This window comes from Nicotiana tomentosiformis, chromosome 4 (assembly GCF_000390325.3).
Source record: "Nicotiana tomentosiformis chromosome 4, ASM39032v3, whole genome shotgun sequence".
NCBI lineage: Eukaryota > Viridiplantae > Streptophyta > Magnoliopsida > Solanales > Solanaceae > Nicotiana > Nicotiana tomentosiformis.
Genome location: NC_090815.1, coordinates 14,081,519 through 14,100,528, shown reverse-complemented (window position 1 = coordinate 14,100,528; position 19,010 = coordinate 14,081,519). Strand labels below are relative to the sequence as shown.

The following is a 19,010-nucleotide window of genomic DNA, read 5'->3' as shown; positions in this document are numbered from 1 at the left end:
GAAGGTGGAGCATCCTCAACCCAAATACACATCAAAGGTGAGTTTTATGGTATTTTATAATGGATTAACACTAGTTAATGGTAGTACTAACATCTACATGGATTGAAATTCATAGGGATTTCTCTAATCTTTAAGAATCATTCAAAAGGGTTCAAATTAGGGTTTTTGCTACAAGAGGTAAATTCTCCATCCTACACTTAAATACAACTATGGATTAAGTATTTGGAATGTATTATGAAGTAGAAAGTATCAATTGGTTGAAGAATTATGCTAGTCCTTGAAATGAGTATTGTGAGTTAGGGTTCTTGAATGAAGAAGAAGATGAATATTGAATTTTTAAATCTTGTTAGGATGGTTGGTGATTCTAGTGCTTCAATAGCTTAATAATGATTAAATATTGAATTATATAACCTAGATTGGGGCTTAAAGGCCAAGGATGAAATCTATTAAGGATAAAAGGGATATGTATGGGTGAATTGGACTTGTTGAAGACTTTAATTGAAGATTTGAGGGTCGAGTTGATGTTGGAATTTGGTGAAATTTGTATGGTTGGACTCGTGGTTGGATGGGCGTTCATAGTTTGTAACTTTTGTCGGGTTCCGAAACGTGGACCCCATAGATAATATTTGGATGAAATTTTGGATTTTTATGGAAACAATTGTATTTTCATATGGAATTAATTCCTACAATTTTAATTGACTGAATCGAATTATTTGTGGCTAGATTCGAGAAGTTTGGAGACCAATTCATGAGGCAATGGTATAGCGAAATAAGATATTACACGGTTTAAGGTAAGTAACAGTTTTAAATTTGGTCCTGAGGGTATGAAACCCCAGATCATGTGTTATGTGATTGGTTTTGAGGTGACGCACATGCTAGGTGACGGCCGTGTGGGAGTGCACCGTAGGAATTGTGACTTGGTCAAATTCCTTGGAACTGTGTAATTGAATTATCTGTTAATATTCGTACATTCTCTACGTGTTAGGGAAAATTGAGCTGAGACTCGTATTAAAAATTATGCTTAGACATATGCTGTTATTATTTGTACCCATTGGGGTCATTTATGTTGTTGAATTATATGTTCAAATTGTAATTTCATACTCAGTCATGTTTATTCATTTCATATCATATCTCAGTCTTTGTTGCTATTTATTAAAACATCATATTATTAATTTTGGGTTGATTATCATGATTTCTGAGAGCCCGAGATACTGGAGAGGTTGAAGACTGAGTGAGGCTGAGGACCTAGTTGTGAGGATATTTATGGACCGGGTTGCACGCCGCAACATGTTTTATTGATGTATGCCATGATTGGCTTGATATAGCACTTAGGCTGAAGGAGCCCCTCCGGAGTCTGTACATATCCCCAGTGAGCGCAGGTACCTACTGAGTGCGAGTGAAGAGCGATGAGTAACTGTGAGGATTGAGTGATTGTGAGGAAAGAATGAATGTGAGGTTGGAGTGAATGGGAGGACTGAGTGATTGTTACTCTGAGAGGATGTATTGATTTAATTATTTGTTGCATTGCAGCTGTCATATATTATTATTTTGAAAATTTAGGAAAAAACATTATTTTCTGTTTCGGTCAAACTTGTTATGAAATTTCAGTGAAATCTTAAATGTTGAATTTGAGAGCATGCCTACCCTTTTATGTTGGAAAGTACTGTATTGGACTTAGCCGAGAAGTTCATTAGTACTTTTAGTTCCTTATTTATTATTGTTACTTGCTGAGTTGGTTGTACTCATTCTACACCCTGCACTTGGTGTGCAGATCCAGGTGATCCCGGATACAGTGGGTGTTGATTCTTTCATATAGTTGATTTTTTCAGAGATTCAGAGGTAGCTGCCATGTTTCGCAGACCTTGTCTCTCCTTCCCTATATTTTTGTTTATTGTATTTGGTCTTAGATTATTATAGACTGTGTTTTCCAGACTTGTAATGTATAGATGCTCATGTACTCAGTGATACCGGGTTTTGGGATTAAATTATATTCAGTATTGGTGGGATTTTTCCCCTTAAATTAATTATTATGTTTCCAATATTTAAGAGAAATTGTGGGTAATTGATGTTGTCGGCTTTTCTAGTATCGGGATAGGCACCATTACGACATGCGTGATTTTTGGGTCATGACAATAGGGCATTTAGGAAAATTTCCCTTCTTTCTTTCCTCATAGTGTGGCCTTGTTTCAGCCGGAAACCTACGACTTTGATTCTTCCAATTCATTCGTATGCGATGTTGCGCACTCGGTATTCACTGTGCACCCACGGTTTGTGATATTGCGGATGGATTACGAAGGGTTTTGGATGCTTGACTATCATCGCGATGTGTTTTCTAGTCGTGGAGTAGATGCAGTGATAAATATTTCAGTCGTTCATTTGTGGTACGAGGCGGGTTATTATATATGGTGGGTAAGAACAAACTTGGAAAGGTTGGCTAGTGGCCTAGTTGTTCTGATTATGGTGGGTTCATGGTAAGGTGTTGATTTGAGTATAACCGGTTGGTTATCTCCTGCGTGATAAGTTTGGATCGTGTGTTTCGTACGAGGTTTCCATTGGTGGAATGCATATATTATCATTTCAGAGCATTTGGGGAAGTTGCTTGACTATTGCAAGGATGGGTAAGTGCTTGGCAAAGTCTTCAGAGTGTTCTATGACCAGTATTGCATTAGTTTTTGAAGTATTCAACTAAATAGCCGTACGGGATCGGGGCATGCTATAAAGATATGGTACTTTGGATTACCGATGATGTGTTCTATGGCTTTGAGCTAAGGGGGGAGTCCACTATCGACGATCAGATTGTAGGGTCATGTGTTATATCAGTTTTGTTGTGAGATGTATATATGTGGTATTGAAATATTCCCCGAAATTTGTATATGATTAAAATTAGAGATTTGCATGGGATAATGCTGGGACTTGCGGTATTTCTACGTCATTAATGAATTTATATTTCAGTATCAGAGAGATTAGAGAAGCAATTACAGATTCACATGAGGTCTCTTCAGCGTGGGTATCTCGGCTGCGTCATTATGGGGTGCTTCAGAGGAAATACGTTGGTTTATGAGCTTCTGGGCTACGTGGTTCATTCTAGGATTTTATGCATTGAGCTTTGGTTTTGGATTGTGGTGTATCGGCAGGAAGAAGTGTTACCCTAGAGGAAAGTCGAGGAGTATCCGAAGCAATGGGTCAGCTCAGTGGTGTTGAGTCAGCATAACAATGGAAGTAATTGGCCCTTTTTGGGTGGTGATTCTCTACCACTGTTTGTGGCTGTACTTTTGGGTTGGACGGTTTGTGTAACCTGGTTGAGTTGGGGAGATTCGGTCTTGATGGCTTAGTTATGTGCGGGCGGGTCTCGGAGAGTTCTCGATGGTGTCGGCCACAACTTGAGTCGGTTAGCTGCTGCGAGCATAAGGAATATGTTATGCATTATGGTTTTCTCCTAGATGGATATCTGATGTTAATAGAATGGTGGCATTATTGGATATCGCTTATGAAGAGCGTGCATTTTAGGAAGGCACCTTGTATTTTGGGTTGTGGATGCTTGGCTATGGTATGATGATTACCGGGTTTTGAGTCTTTTGAGGTCCGGATTTTGATACGTAGCATAGAAGACCGGCATGGGTGGTTTCGTAAGATGATTGAGTGTGAGTGATGTATCAACCATTTGAGTAGTGTAGTTGAGATCGGGCATGGAAATTCTGGTATTCATGCAGTTTCGGGGCAGGATGTCCTCGTAGACGGACTATTCCTTGATTGCGGATTGTGAAGGAATGTTGAGAATGGGATAACTAATGGCATATATTATGGATAGGTTGCTATGGACTTTTGAAAGGATACCTATCTTTTTGGGAATGATCGTAATTAGTGTGGGGGCTATTTGAAAGCCCAATGAGAATGTGTATTCTATATCAGATAAAGTTCGGATACTCTTATAAAATTGATATCCCGAGTTTAGTACCGGGCAGAATGGATGTTATCCGTGACTAGTCTGTGTTATGTGCTTCTCTCTTATGCTATGATGGGTTGTGAAGTTATATGATTATTCACGCATGTTGTAATTCCGTTCAGGCCTTATGGCGATATGGGCAAGATCCTCGCTGTGAAGGAAGACTGCCATTGTCAAGATTTGGACATTATCGCTCCCGACCTGGTGGAGCAGATAACTTTACCCAAGAAAGGCTATACATATTTTTACACGTATCCCTTTACTTTTGGAGCATTTTCTTTGAGCGGAGAGCTTGACTCCATCATTGTGGAGTTCTGCCTCCGCTATCAAGTGTGTTTGGCACAGGTAAGCCCTTCCATGTGGAGGATAATTGCTTGTCTTCGGCGCTTGTGCCAGGAGACGGGAGAAGAGCTATCCTTAGATCAAGTGATGAACCTTTATTCCCCCAAAATCTTCTGTGGGGGAATGATTAACTTCAGCAAGCGAGGTCACCATGCACTGCTATCAAACATGGATGATGATAATGACTGTGGGTGGATGGAACTATTCGTTTTAGTCGCACCAGTGACATCATCCCGGCCTCGGCTCTGGCTTTCCCGGAATTATGGAACCGCACTCGTAAGTCTATCACTTATTTCTTCTTCTGTTAAAGATCATTCCTCATCATTATTGACTTTTCTTCCTTTACCCATGTTAGCGACTCGGTGGGTTCCCAATAGGGTTGAGGTCTTAGGCCAATGGGTTCAGAACATTTTGGACGTTACTACGCTCGAAACCCACACATGGAAAGAGTTGTCCCTGAAATACGGGTGGAAGGCAAAAAATCATGGTAAGTTGAACTCATCTTGTTTTTACTTTTTCTCATAAGGAAGTTGTTTGACTCTTCTCTTTTGTTGAATATAGGTCTACCCCAGGACTCAGTTGTCGTCCACGAGGAGGATATTTTGGCTAATCTTGTTGATGCAGCGAAGCTACTACAGGAAGCTTTACATAGGTAGGAGTCTCCGAGTCTGCTTCTGGTGCGAGTGCTTCTTCTCGGAGTCCCCTGCCGAAGAACATGCATCCGAAAAGAAGGCGTTCCTCTACAGCCGGGGGTAAGAATAAGAGGGCGAAGAACGCTGCCCCCAAGTCATCTCTGGAAGTTGTGGTAACGATCCCCCCACCCGGGCCGACTATAGATATCGTGATGATTGACGATGATGGAGAAGCCAACGAGGTCTCTACACAGAAGACGATGACCTTCCTCAGCTCAACAGACTGCTCAATCTGTTGAGTTAGTTACACCAACCGAGGACGATGCCTCGGCGCTCTGGGGGAGTTTGAGATGGTGGAAAATTCCAACTCCTATTTTCGAATCCCAGACGCTGCACCCGGTACTATGAGGCTGAGTACCGGGTCCCTACCGTCTTCGGTTGATGAGCAACCAACACCCAGTGCTGCTCTTGCCGTAGCTACTTCTCATTATTCAACGCCATCAGCTTTCTCTCCTTCTTCACTGACTCTTCCACCAACAACTGCTACATCATCTCCACCAGATGCATCTGTCCGAGAAGAGGATATTCCTATCCCCCAGTCCCCAGTTCATGGGAATTTGGGGAAAAATTACGCTGCCCTCTCGGAAGATCCGCAAAGGAGGAAGAGCGTTACTCTCCCGATCTCTACCGGATGCAATCTGCTGTCCCAGACGGTGGAACTTTCTAACTATTTGAGGCCTTTGGCTTCAGAAAAAGATTGGGAAAAGATACAGGCTCTCTTAGGAGAATGTTTGTTGAACAATTCTATGCACAATGCCGCAGCGGTATACTCTTCATTTCCTTTGTCACTTCTTCTGTCTTTGATTTAGAAGTATTTTGAGTTTGCCTTTCTTGTTTCACAGGCCAATTTATTGCTTCAGAGGGTCTCCAAAGGTTGGTTCGGGAAAATGAGGAACTTACCTCCGAGCGGGATCAACTTTTGGTCGAGCGGGACCAAACTGCTACTTGCCTCTCAGAACTGGAAGCCAAAGCTGCTGAGGCTGTTGTGATGGAGGCTTGTTGCAGCAAAGCGAGCAAGAAGTATATACCCTTAGCCAAGAGATCGGCCCGCTGAGGGTTCAATTTGAAGAGGCTAGGGCAAAATAGGCTGAAGTCCATAGTGACATTCTTGCTGTATCCGATCGCGAGGCTGCCTCCGCTGAAAGAATAAATAATTTGGAGGTAGCCTTGAACTCCAAAACTGAAGAGCTTTCTGATGCAGGGGTGAAATATTCCCAATTGAAGGAGAAGTATAAGAGGACCATTGAGCATAACAGACTTTTCAGCTCTAGTGTCTGTGATCTCGATGTTAGCCTCCGATCCGTTAGATCCACACGGGAAAATCTTTCTGCCGAGGTTGACCAACTTAAAGAAGAACTCAAGCACCGAGTGGCTTCCCTCGATGTTTTTGTTATGTATAGCATGAGGAGAAAACCCTTTGAAGAGGCTAAAGCGGGTGTCATCGATTTTGATGTCGAAATTGCTAAAGTCTGTGAGCTGGAGTCAGCTGCTAAAAGGGGTCTTCCAACCAGGTCTAATGCTTCTGGTTTCGGTTTTGAATCCTCGGAAACTGTAGAGGAATCGGAAGGCGAAGATGTTGATGGCCAAAATGATGAGGGTCGAAATATCGAGCCGACGATGGATCTGCCCACTTCCCCTGGGGGCACGAATACTTCTCTTCTTCCGTGTTCCGAAGATGAAGCAACTTAGCTTTTCATTTCTTTCCCAACTTTTGTACTTGTGTCGTTTTTGCATATTTATTGTAAATAAAAATATCTTTTGCTCAAGTATTGCATGGGTCTTTCTACGCTCTTTTGTTTAAACATTTATGCAAGTTTAATCTTTGTGTTCTTTCTTTCTACAGTGTTTTGCACAAGTTTTACTGTTTGCGTCTGATTATGCAAGGCTTTGGGTGTATTTTCCCCCAAAAGCATTTGGATTTCGGGCACAAGTTCTTCCAAAATTAACCCTTTTATCGTGAGGATCTTCATAAGAGAGGGCCCTCTTATGTTTACGGTGCTATTGAAGAGAACGTCTCATGTTCATTATGACACTAGTATTTGAAGTACTTGTTTAACTTTCAAATGACAAAATCAATTCATTGTTCAAACAAGAAACAAGATAGAAATAAAAGGACTTTACTTTGTTCCTTCATTTTCAAAAAGTACATAAGTATTCATTATGAGAAAAAATAAATTGCCATTTCTTGTGGCTAACGTATACAACTTGTTTCTACGGGGCTGGCCACGCAGTCCCAGGTCCCAATGATACAACTATATTTTAGATTTTCGTATTTCGATCGATGTGGCAGTCATTATTGTCGTATCCTAATATCATCCCCCCAGTGTTCGAATGCAAAGAATGTGAATTTAACCACAGGAAATTTTTCACCTTCGAGGACTCCACTAATGAATTGCTAGATAATCTTCAATTCGGTAACAAACTTCACTTCCCCTTAGGAATTTATGCTATCGAGCCAACGACTATCTAACAATCCCCTAGTGGCTTGCACTTGTGAACGATCAGGTAACCTTTGTTCGATAGCAAACTTAACTTCCCGGTGGAAAATTTGCTACCGAGCAAAAGATTATCTAATCGCTCCGGAGTGGTTCTTCGCTTGTGGGCCTTGCTATTAAAAGGTCTTATTGTTGCTGTTGAAACCTTCTTCGTAGTATGCTTTCCATTGCTGCCTCATTAAAAACCTTGCTAGAAAAATCCAATTAGGACAAAATCTGGAAGAAGGTAAAAAGAGTGCAGCACATACTTTTAGTACATGTGATGTTCATCAGCAATAGTATCTCTTGGGGTGTGCCACGTTCCAGTTGATTGGCAACTTTTCTCCATCTTGATTCTCCAGCTCATATGAACCTTTCCCGGTGATAGCTGAAACCCGGTAGGGGCCTTCCCATGTTGGACCTAGCTTCCCTGCATTAAGTTCTTGGGTGTTTTGAGTTACTTTCCTTAGAACCAAGTCTCGCACTTTGAAATAATGGACGTTGGCTCTTTGATTATAATATCTTTCTATTCTCTGCTTTTGATCTACCATCTTTATATGCGCCAAGTCCCTACGCTCATCGAGCAATTCCAAATTGACTAACGTTGCTTCGTTGTTTACTTCTTCATTTACCTGGAGGTATCTCCATGTAGGTTTCCCCACTTCCATCGGGATAAAGGATTCTTCTACATACACAAGGGAGAATGAAGTCTCTCCTGTGCTCGATTTGGCCGTTGTTCGGTACACCCATAGTACTTTAGGCAGTTCCTCGGGCCATTTACCTTTAGCCGATTCCAATCTCTTTTTGAGATTTTATATAATCACTACGTTCATCGATTCCTCTTGACTGTTTGCGCTTGGATGATAGGGTGAAGATATGATCCTTTTGATTTTCAAGTCTTCAAGGAACTTTGTGACCTTTGTGCCTATAAATTATGGCTCGTTGTCGCAGGCTATCTCTTTTGGTATCCCAAATCTGTAAATTATGTTCTCCCACAGGAAATCCACCACTTCATGTTCGTCGATCTTCTGATAAGAACCTACTTCAACCCACTTAGAAAAATAGTCAGTTAAAATCAAAAGAAACCTTACCTTACCAGGGGCCGGCGGCAGTGGTCCGATGATATCCATCCCCCACTTCATGAATGACCATGGAAACAAAACTGAGTGTAATGGTTCAGCGGGTTGATGTACCAATGGTGCATAGCGTTGACACTTATCGCATATTTAAACAAAAGTTTTGGCGTCTTGTTCCATTCGGGGCCAGTAGTATCCCGCCCTTACCAACTTTAGTACTAGGGAACCTGTGCCCGAATAATTTCCACATATCCCTTGCCACGCCTGGAATCCACACCCTCGGGACCGTGATGGCGCCTAACATTTCACTTGCTAGGCAAGCCAACGTTAGAATAATTTTTAGTCATTTTTAACAAAACAAATTAACTGATACCAATTAAACTGAAATAACTGAAATAGAACTGAAATAAAGTGCGAAAAGTCATAACAACCGTATCTAGATACAACTCCAGATCTGGTGTCACAAGTGCACGAGCGACTAGAATAATACAGATAATGGTCTGAATGAGAGTAAAACTGTCTGAAAAGAAATAAACAGCTAGGATTAGGTAGAAGGGGATTCCAGGGCTGCAAACGCTAAACAATTGTACCTCAAGTCTCCGTCAGATGTCCGATTCGAGCAATCTACTGACTGCTGCTGGGACCGACTCCAAATTCCACACAAGAAGTGCAGAGTGTAGTAATAAGTTCAACCGACCCCATGTACTCCGTTAGTGCCGAGTCTAACCTCGATGAAGTAGTGACGAGGCAAAGGCAGGTCACTTACATTAACCTGTACGCAGTATAATAATAATAATGACAGGAAAGGAGATACAGAAAAATAAGGCAGTTAACTCATGAAAATAAACTCAATCCTTAAAAACTAGTAAAATCAGAAATACCAATCCTCAGAATCTCGTACAAAAACACCAAAGCCAATACAATACAATAAGGAATACAAAACACACAAACCGTTACGGCGTGCAACCCAATCCCACCATACAAACACGATCCTTCCTTATTTCACCATATCAATAAGAATAATAACAAGTAAAATCCGTTGCGGCGCACAACCCGATCCCACCATATAATCAGAATCAATATCATAATACTCCCTTATTTCACCATATTAATCCTCCCTTATTCCACTTGTTGCAGCGTGTAACCCGATCCCACCATATGAATATCAATTCTTCGTATTCCACCTGTTGAGGCGTGCAACCCAATCCATAAACATAAATCAATTCATTAACTCAAATCACAAGAATCTCTATGATTAACAAATATGAAAGAAGAACCATAAAGGAAATCTTGTACCAAATCAAGGATTGCTAAAATTAATACTAAGCGGCAAGACACGTCAAATAAATGACAACTAAAGGGTACAAGTAAACCAATTAAGGCAAGTAGCAGTTAATCATGGAAGCATGAGAGAAACTAACATTTTAATATGAGAATAATAAATTACAAGTAACAAATTAAGTCATAGGAAGCAATTAAAACATGTAACAGTTAAGACATGGAATAAAATAGTTAATGAAATACGAAAAAGCGTGGTAACAAGTATTTTGACGGTGTACATACACTCATCACCTCGCATATATGCCGCTACACAAGAATTTCACATAGCACATAACTCAAGGGTTCCTAATTACCTAAAATCAAGGTTAGACCCAACACTTACCTCGCTCCGCAATCAAATCAAAGCTCTACCAGGGCCTTTCCTCTAAAATCCGCCTCCAAACCAATCTAATCTAACCAAAATCGACTCAATAACGTCAAATAATGCTAGGGAAATAAATTACAATACATAAAGTTAAGATCTTTACATTTTCCCTAAAAAGTCAACAAAAGTCAACCCTAGGCTCGCTTGGTCAAAAACTCGAGATTCGGACCAAAACCCATTTACCCATTCACCTCCGAGTCCGAATATGTAATTAGTTTCGAATCCAACCTCAATTTGAAGTCAAAATCCCAAATTTGCAAAAACCCCCAATTCTTCCTAAATCCCTAACTTTCTACCATGAAGGAACATGGATTAAGGCTATAGATTAATGGGTGATGATGGAAATGGAAGCAGATAAGTTAAAGTATACTAACCTATGAAAGGGTGATGAAATTTCACCTCCAAATCGCCTCTAGGCCGAGCTCAAATGAAAAGATGGTGAAAAATGGGTGAAATCCCGACTTTAGGATATTTTAAATCACTAGCGCCGGGTCTTCTTCACGTTCGTGAAGGACCTGCCGCGTTCACGTAGCACCGTGGACCAAATGGCCTTCGTGTTCGCAAAATCTTCCTCGCGTTCGCGATGGCTCTTCCCCCTTGGCCATCGCGTTCGCGACCCAATGATCGCGGTCGTGAAGAACACAAGCCCAGCTCCCCGAGAATCCCACAACGATTCGCGTTCGCGGAGGAACAGTCGCATTCGCAAAGGGCAAGCCCCCCTTCACTTCCCGTTCGCGACCAGAACCTAGCGTTCACAAAGAACAACTCTTCCCCAGTCCTAAACTACTCTTAGCGATCGCGGGAGTATCTTCGCGATCGCGAAGAAGGACACACCAACTGATAGCAGAAATCAAAAGCAAAAATTTTTCCTAAGTTCAAATCATTCGTAGCCTATCCGAAACTTACCCTAACCCTCGGTGCTCCAAACCAAACATACACACAAGTCCAAAAATATCATACAAACTTGTTCGCGTGATAAAAACAACAAAATAATATCTAGAACTACGAATCAGACACCAAAACAAATGAAATTTTCAATGAAACTTAAAAGCATGCAACTTCTCAACCGGACGTCCGAATCACGTCAAATCAACTCCGTTTTGCACCAAATTTTGCACACAAGTCATAAATACTGAAACGAACCTATACCAAGTCCCGAAACCAAAAATCAAACCTAGTAGCAACAAAGTCAAACTACAGTTAAACTTATAAATTCATTAAACCTTTAAACTTCTAGTTTCAACAATTGATGATAAATCAATTTAGGGACTTCCGAATTCAATACCGGGTATATGCCCTAGGCCTAACGCACGATACGGACCCACCAAGACCGTCAAAATACTGATCTGGGTCCATTTATACAAAATGTTGACCGTATTCAACTCAAATGAGTTTTAAGGCATAATTTCAAATTTTATCAATTTCTCACAAAAACCTTCCGAAAAAAGGACACGAACTGTGCACACAAATCAAGGAAGGCTAAATGGAGCTATTCGATGTCTCAAAATGCAAAAATGAAGGGTAAAACTATAAATGACCTATCGGGTTATCAAATCCCTTTGTGGACTTCTCGCATAACATAATTAGCTTCGCAGGCTCCCAAGCATCAGGCCAACGGGCTTTGGAAAGATTTCCTGTACAATTGGCCTCCTTTGAAGCTATATCGTGCTGCTTTAGCGCGTAGCTTCCAGGATTCCTTGGGGTCTTCAGGCAACTTCACGTGCTCGAGATAATCAATGATCTCATTCCTCGAGTACCAGAGCATATTAGTCGTGTTTACCTCATAGTAGTTATCTGCATCCTAAACCGAGTGCGTGAGCTGTACTACCGTACCGAAATCTGATCCCTTTAATTCTGTTGATAAGCCAAGGTTAGCTAATGCGTCTGCTTCCGAGTTTTCTTCCCTTGGGATATGTGTAATTGACCACTCTTGGAATCGAGCAAGTAGAGCCTGAACCTTCACTACGTATTGTTGCATGCGCTCCTCTTTGGGTTCGAAGATCCCGTAGATCCAATTTACCACTAGTTGGGAGTTTGATAAGTGGGGATTTTGACTGCTTATTAGCACCTTTTAGCTTTTGTTTTAGTCCGAAAGTATTGGATTGTGTTCCCGAAACTAATAAAATTATGCAAATTGCAAGAATGCTGAAAGTTTGGTCTTCCGAGATGAAATCCAGCTAAAAATGAGTGTTCCGAAGCACAAGGCAATAAAGGGTGTAGAAGCACACTGTGCGGTCCGCATAAGGAATTCTACGGACGCAGAAGAAATTGCGGACCACAGAATTCCATATGTGACCGCAAACCAAGAAGAAAAATCTAACAGAACTTTCAATAATGTACGGACCGCACATGTATTATGCGGACGTAGAACTAGGCTTAAGAGTCAAAGATCAGTGAGTATGAAAATAGATCAGGTCCAGGAGCCTTTGTGAAGTGCGGACCGCACAAGAATTGTGCGGCCGCTGTCCATAAATGTGCGGCCGCAGAAGATTGTCTCGCGGCCGAAGTCTAAAAATGTGAGGCCGCGGAACTCACCTTCCTGTCAACTGAAGAAATCTGTGGACCACACATGGAATTGTGCGGCTGTAGAACCTCCCGAGGGGCATTTGTGTTCACGATTTTTGGCCCTGTATAAATAGATGAGTTTCACAAAATTAGGTCAAGTTTGAACATACAAAGCTGCTGTAGCCATTTCTCTTTGCTATTTTAGGAAGTTCTAGCTTATTTGAGTATTTTAACATTAGATTTCATTATTTTAATAATCCATTATGAGTTTAATTAGCTTTTAATCTTTATTTTCTTCAATTCCCATTATGAGTAGCTAGATTTTCACTAGGGTTGTGACCCAACCCTAGTGTGTAAACCTTATGGGTGATTAATTTTATGCTTGTTTATGATTGGGTGTTGATTATTTAGCTTAGTCCATGCTTCAATTTCAGAATTAGTGGTTGCAAACATTGATTCATAGTTTGCTTGCTTAGATAACTCATTTGCTTGCTTCAAATATATACTCCTAATACCCCTCATAACTCTCAGTGGATTCGACCTTGACTTATAGTTGGGTAATTATTATTGTATACGGCCGTATCATATCTCATATAAAGGTGTGTTGTGAACGTCATAAATTTTTGGCGCCGTTGTCAGGGAGTTAAAACGGTGTTAGCTACATATTTGGGTGTATTTTTGGAATATCTTCTTTTTCTTCCATGTTACTAACTTGTGTTAGAAATCGTAGGTACTACCATGGCGGACAATGAGCTTGGAAATTTTCCTTTGGGGGATGTGGACGTCGAGGATCAGCAAGTTGATGAGGTTCTTCTTGAACCTCAAGCCAATAGAAGAGCCTGAGTGCCTCATGACAATGTCCCCGCTCCACCCCCACCTCCACCACGAGCGTCTCCACACCGGATATTACCCAATGAAGGATATGCAAGTGCAATAGTCCCTCCACATATTAGGGCGGGTAATATTCAAATCACCAATGTGATGCTCACTTTTCTTGAGCAACGGGGTTTCTTCACCGGTGCCAAACTCAAAATGTGTACAAACATCTAAAGGGGTTTGTGGATACTTGTTGGGGGAGCAAACAAACAAATGTCTCCGATGATGCATTTTTAGGCTAAGGCTTTTTACCTTCTCTTTACGGGGGAAAGCTTTAGATTGGTTGGAACGATTGCCGAACCATTCCATTCATACTTGGGATGAGCTGGCGGAAAAGTTTATTTCTAAGTTCTTCTCTCTGGGGCACATGGCTACACTTCGAGATAAGATTTTGGCATTCAATCAAGAGCCAAATGAACCACTACACGGGATATTGGGAATGCTATAAACAATGGTTAAGGAATGCCCCAACAACGATATGACGAAGAATATGATTCAACAAACTTTCTATCGTGGGATTAACACAACCAACCAATGTGTAGTGAATCACTTTGCCGGTGGGAATTTCATGACTACGACTTATACGGAGGCGTGTGAGATTTTGGATGAGATGGAGGAAACGTCATCGTCTTGGAAATCTCGGGCGAATGTTACACAAGGTGACCCAAATATGATTTACCTTCAAAAAGAATTGCAAGACCATGGGCGAGCCATTGCCGAGTTGACAACCACCATGACGTAACTAGCAAAGGCCCAACTAAATAAAGTGCAAAATCCTAAGAAAGTCAATGCCATGGAGGGAGTGAACATGATAGTGAACAAGAGGAGGACTAAAGGTCCACAAGTGCAAAATCGAGTGAAGAATTATGTGCAAGAAGATACTGGTTTTGATCAAGATGATTCTTATAATGAACAAGAAGAGGAGGTGCAATATGTGAACAACTTTCAAGGGCAAAGAAACAACTTCCAAGGCCCAAACCAACAACAATGGCGACCTCAAAACAATCAAGGCAATTGGAATTCTAACAACCAAGGAAATTGGAGTGGTGGCAAAAATCAAGGGAATTGGCATAACAACAACAATCATGGAAATTGGAGTGAAAATAATCAAGGAAATTAAGGGGGGGGGGGTAACAATCAAGGAGGATCGAACAACAATCAAAGCAACCGGGGGTCGGGCTTTCAAAGGCCCCCAATGTATCAACAACCGAACAACCCGCCTTTTTATCCTTCCCATGGTTCAAGTTCTTCAAACAACAAGATGGGGCGTATTGAAAACATGTTCAAGCAAATGATGGGAAAGAATGTCGATTCGGATGCCCAACTTGCCTCACACAATACATCAATCCACAACTTAGAAGTTTAAATGGGGCAAATCTCTCAAGCTCTAAATTCTCGTCCTAAGGGGGCACTACCACGTGACACGGTAGTAAACCCAAAGGGTGAAAACAACACGGGGCATGCCATGGCTGTTACTACATGATGTGGAAGAGGTGGGAATGCACCCATCTCAAGTCAAAGGTAATTTGTGGATGATGAGCAAGTGGTGCAAGAAAAAGAGATCCTGAGCAATTAGGTGCAACCTAATGATGAAGTCTGGATTGATATTGATGATAGTGTGGAAGATACTCAACAGGAGGTAAACCCATCTAGGGATCATTTTATTGACATACCGGAGCTGGTAGTGCAAAGGGATAAGGCACAATTGCCTAAGCCTCCATATCCTCACAGACTTGCCAAGCAAAATGGTGAAAACCAATTCAAAAAGTTTATTCAAATAATGAAGAGACTCTCAATCAATGAGCCATTAGTTGAAGCTTTGTAGCAAATGCCCGATTATTCAAAGTTCATAAAGGATCTAGTGACAAAGAAACGGTCAATGGATTTTGAAACGATCAAAGTCACTCATAAAGTGAGTGCAATTGTGCATTCAATGGCTCCTGAGTTGGAGGATCCCAGAGCTTTCACGATTCCTTGTACAATTGAAAGTGCCGAGTTTGATAAAGCTCTTTGTGATCTTGAGGAAAGTTTCAATTTGATACCCTATTCGGTTTTGAAGACTTTGGGGAATGGGCAACCAAGACCCACCTCTATGAGATTGCAAATGGCTGATCGTACCATGAAAAGACCCTTGTGAGTAATGAATATGTCTTGGTTCGTGTTGATAAATTCATTCTTCCGGCGGATTTTGTCATTCTAGATTGTGAAGTTAATTATGAGGTATCGATTATTCTTGGAAGACATTTCCTTGTTACGGGAAAGGCTCTTTGTTATGTTGAAGTCGGAGAACTTCCATTCTGGGTTGGTGATGAAAAAGTGGGTTTCCATGTGTGTAAGTCCATGCGGCAACCAAATAGCAATGAGGTGTGCTCTTTTGTGGACTTGGTGACCGATATTATTGTTGATGATACAAGTGCTACAATCAATGTTGGAGGCCTTCTTACTCAACTTTGATGATGACGAGATGGATGGCTTCATGTAATGTGTGAACGCTTTGTGAGGAATGGCGTCGTACAACTATGTACCCCGAATATTGTCCTTGGATCTTGAAAATAGGACAACTCCTTCTACAAAGCCTTCTATTGAAGAGCCTCCTACCTTGGAGTTGAAGCCATTGCCTCCACATCTTTGGTATGAATTTTTTGGTCCCTATTATACTTTACCGGTTATTCTTTCCTCTTGTTTGACTAGCGTGCAGGTAGATTCCACATTGGCGGTGCTACAAAGGAGGAAGAAGGCTATTGGGTGGGCATTGACCGATATTCGGGGGATAAGCCCCACCTTTTGCATGCATAAGATCAAGTTGGAGGATGGCGTGAAACCATCTATTGAACATCAAAGGAGATTCAATGAGGCTATGCAAAAAGTTGTCAAGAAGGAGATTATCAAGTAGTTGGAGGCCGGGATTGTCTACCCCATCTCCGATAGTTTGTGGACTTCTCCGGTTCAATGTGTCCCAAAGAAGGGAGCATGACGGTAGTCACCAATGACAAGAATGAGTTGATTCCTACAAGAATGGTGACCGGATGAAAGGTGTGTATGGACTATCGCAAGCTCAACAAAGTCATAAGGAAGGATCAATTTCCACTTCCTTTCTTAGATCAAATGCTTAATAGATTGGCCGGCCGTGCTTTCTATTGCTTTCTTGATGGGTATTCGGGCTATAACCAAATTCTTATTTCTCCAGAAGGTCAATAGAAAATAACCTTTACATGTCCCTATGTTACTTTTGCCTTCAAGTGGATGCCATTCGGTTTGTACAATGCACCGGCGACTTTTCAAAGGTGTATGATGGCTATCTTCACGGACATGGTGGAGGACTACCTTGAAGTTTTCATGGAAGACTTCTCGGTGGTTGGAGATTCTTTTGATGATTGCCTTGCAAATTTGGATAAAGTGTTGGCTAGATGTGAAGAAATAAATTTGGTGATTAATTGGGAGAAATGCCATTTCATGGTCGAGGAAGGCATTGTCCTTGGCCACGAAATCTCAAAGAATGGAATTGAAGTTGACAAGGAAAAGAGTGAGGTGACTTCTAAACTTCCACCTCCAACTTTGGTGAAAGGTGTGCGGAGTTTCTTAGGCCACGCGGGGTTTTACCGGTGTTTCATCAAAGATTTCTCTAAGGTGGTGAACCCGTTGTGCAAGCTTCTTGAGAAGGATGCTAAGTTCAACTTCAATGATGATTGCATAAGAGCATTTGAATTGTTGAAGTTCAAGTTGACAACTACTCCCATCATCACCGATCCAAATTGGAGTGTCCTTTTTGAACTCATATGTGATGCAAGTGACGTAGCAGTTGGGGCTGTTTTGGGGCAACACATCAGTAAAAATTTTCATATGGTGTACTATGCTAGTATGACCATGAATAGTGCCCAAGTCAACTATACTGTTACAGAGAAAGAGCTCCTTGCCATTGTGTTTGCAGTTGGGAAGTTCCGCCCGTACTTGATGGGTGTTGTAAGGACCCGTAAAAATTTAAACCAAAAGCTTGGGGTTTCGTGGTGCCAAGTTAGATTCCTGCGTTACTATAGTAGAAAATTCTTCTATAGTAAAGAAGTTCAGACTTTTTGGATTAAACAGTACCCTACAGACTGAGGGGAAAATATTTCACAGACGCACGCATTTTTGCGGCCGCATAATGGCCGCAGAGTGAAGCAGTAAGTTTGGCCAACTTGAGGTCATTTTTTCGGTCGATTATGCGACCGCATAATTGATATGCGGACCGCATATTGATCGTATAATCCCTCTTGAGTTTTTGCGAAGGGAGTTCTGCGGTGCATTATGCGACCGTAGAACGAGTATACGGACCGCATATTGGTCGCATACCTAGGCCATAAGTTCAGGACCTTGAGGGCCATTTATGCGGTCACTTTGCGGACCGCATAACCATTATGTGGTCGCATATGCGACCGCAGACCTGTGTCGGGGCACCATTTTTCTTAATTTAAAATCCGACCCCCATTCCGTTAAAACACCCCATTTAGTCTATTTTGAGCTCATTTCTGATATTTCTAGTGTGAGAGAGAGAGGGTTCTAGATGGAGGAACTAATTTTCATCAATCAATCTTCATCCATCATTCAAAGCTTGGAAATACTCAAGTAGAGCACTCAACTTCTTCATCCAAAAGGGTAAGACTTCATCACCCTAGCTCTTAATTTCAAACATAGCTATAATGGGGTATTAATTAGATGGTCCATGGGTATGAGGGTTGTTTATCTTGCATGCATGTGTGGTAAAAAGAGTGTGGAAAAGGGAACTAGAACCATGAATGTTTTCCTAATTTTGGGTTCAATTTGTATATTGCAAAAATAGATTGAGGTTGCTAAGGGTTCCGGATAATTGTAGAGTCTAAAGAAGCGCAATTGAGGTATGTATGGCTAACTCTCTTCTTCTTAGAATCGAACTCCTGGTGTCCAAATAATTGGTGTAAGTTCCAACCTGATTATACTAGAATTGTTTGCCTCAGTGCATTTGATCGAAAGATTCATGTTCCCTCATTATTTTAGATGGTTACCATGTCATCATGCTACTTGAGAACGTAATTATGATTTTCCAAGCTCCTTCCCTTATGTGTGAAATGCCTTATGTGATGGTACTTATCGACATGAATGATGATGTTATTCGAACAAATAAAAAGGGGAAAGTTTGAATTGTAAAATGTGCCTATGTGCCAAGAACTACTTAATAAATGAGGTTGTTTGTGAAATGTAATGGAGATGGGAAAGAAATGTGAATTGAGTGGACAATTAAAAGAGGTTATGTCTCAAGTGAGATGGCTTAGCCGATCGGGCCGAGATCGGATGCCATGCTATACACATGGTGGCATTTGTGTTGGAATAATTGATTCACATTGTGGATATGGATATGTCTCACTTGGGATGGCTTAGCCGGTC

The 19,010-nt window shown here is 41.3% G+C and overlaps 1 protein-coding gene across 1 annotated transcript; it reads left to right on the top strand.

Annotated features, from left to right (window-relative positions):
- The first annotated feature begins 15,441 nt into the window (after nt 1-15,441).
- On the top strand, nt 15,442-16,067 carry LOC138909295 (uncharacterized). Its single transcript, XM_070200479.1, has 2 exons — nt 15,442-15,746; nt 15,854-16,067. Exons 1-2 carry the CDS (start codon nt 15,442-15,444, stop codon nt 16,065-16,067), a joined length of 519 nt encoding a protein of 172 aa, XP_070056580.1.
- Nucleotides 16,068-19,010: the final 2,943 nt, after the last annotated feature.

Coding starts and splice junctions, on each gene's coding strand:
- LOC138909295 (XM_070200479.1), top strand. CDS start 15,442: ATGCCCGATTATTCAAAGTTCATAAAGGATCTAGTGACAAAGAAACGG. Junction 15,747..15,853: donor CGTACCATGAAAAGACCCTT/GTGAGTAATGAA, acceptor TATTCTTGGAAG/ACATTTCCTTGTTACGGGAA.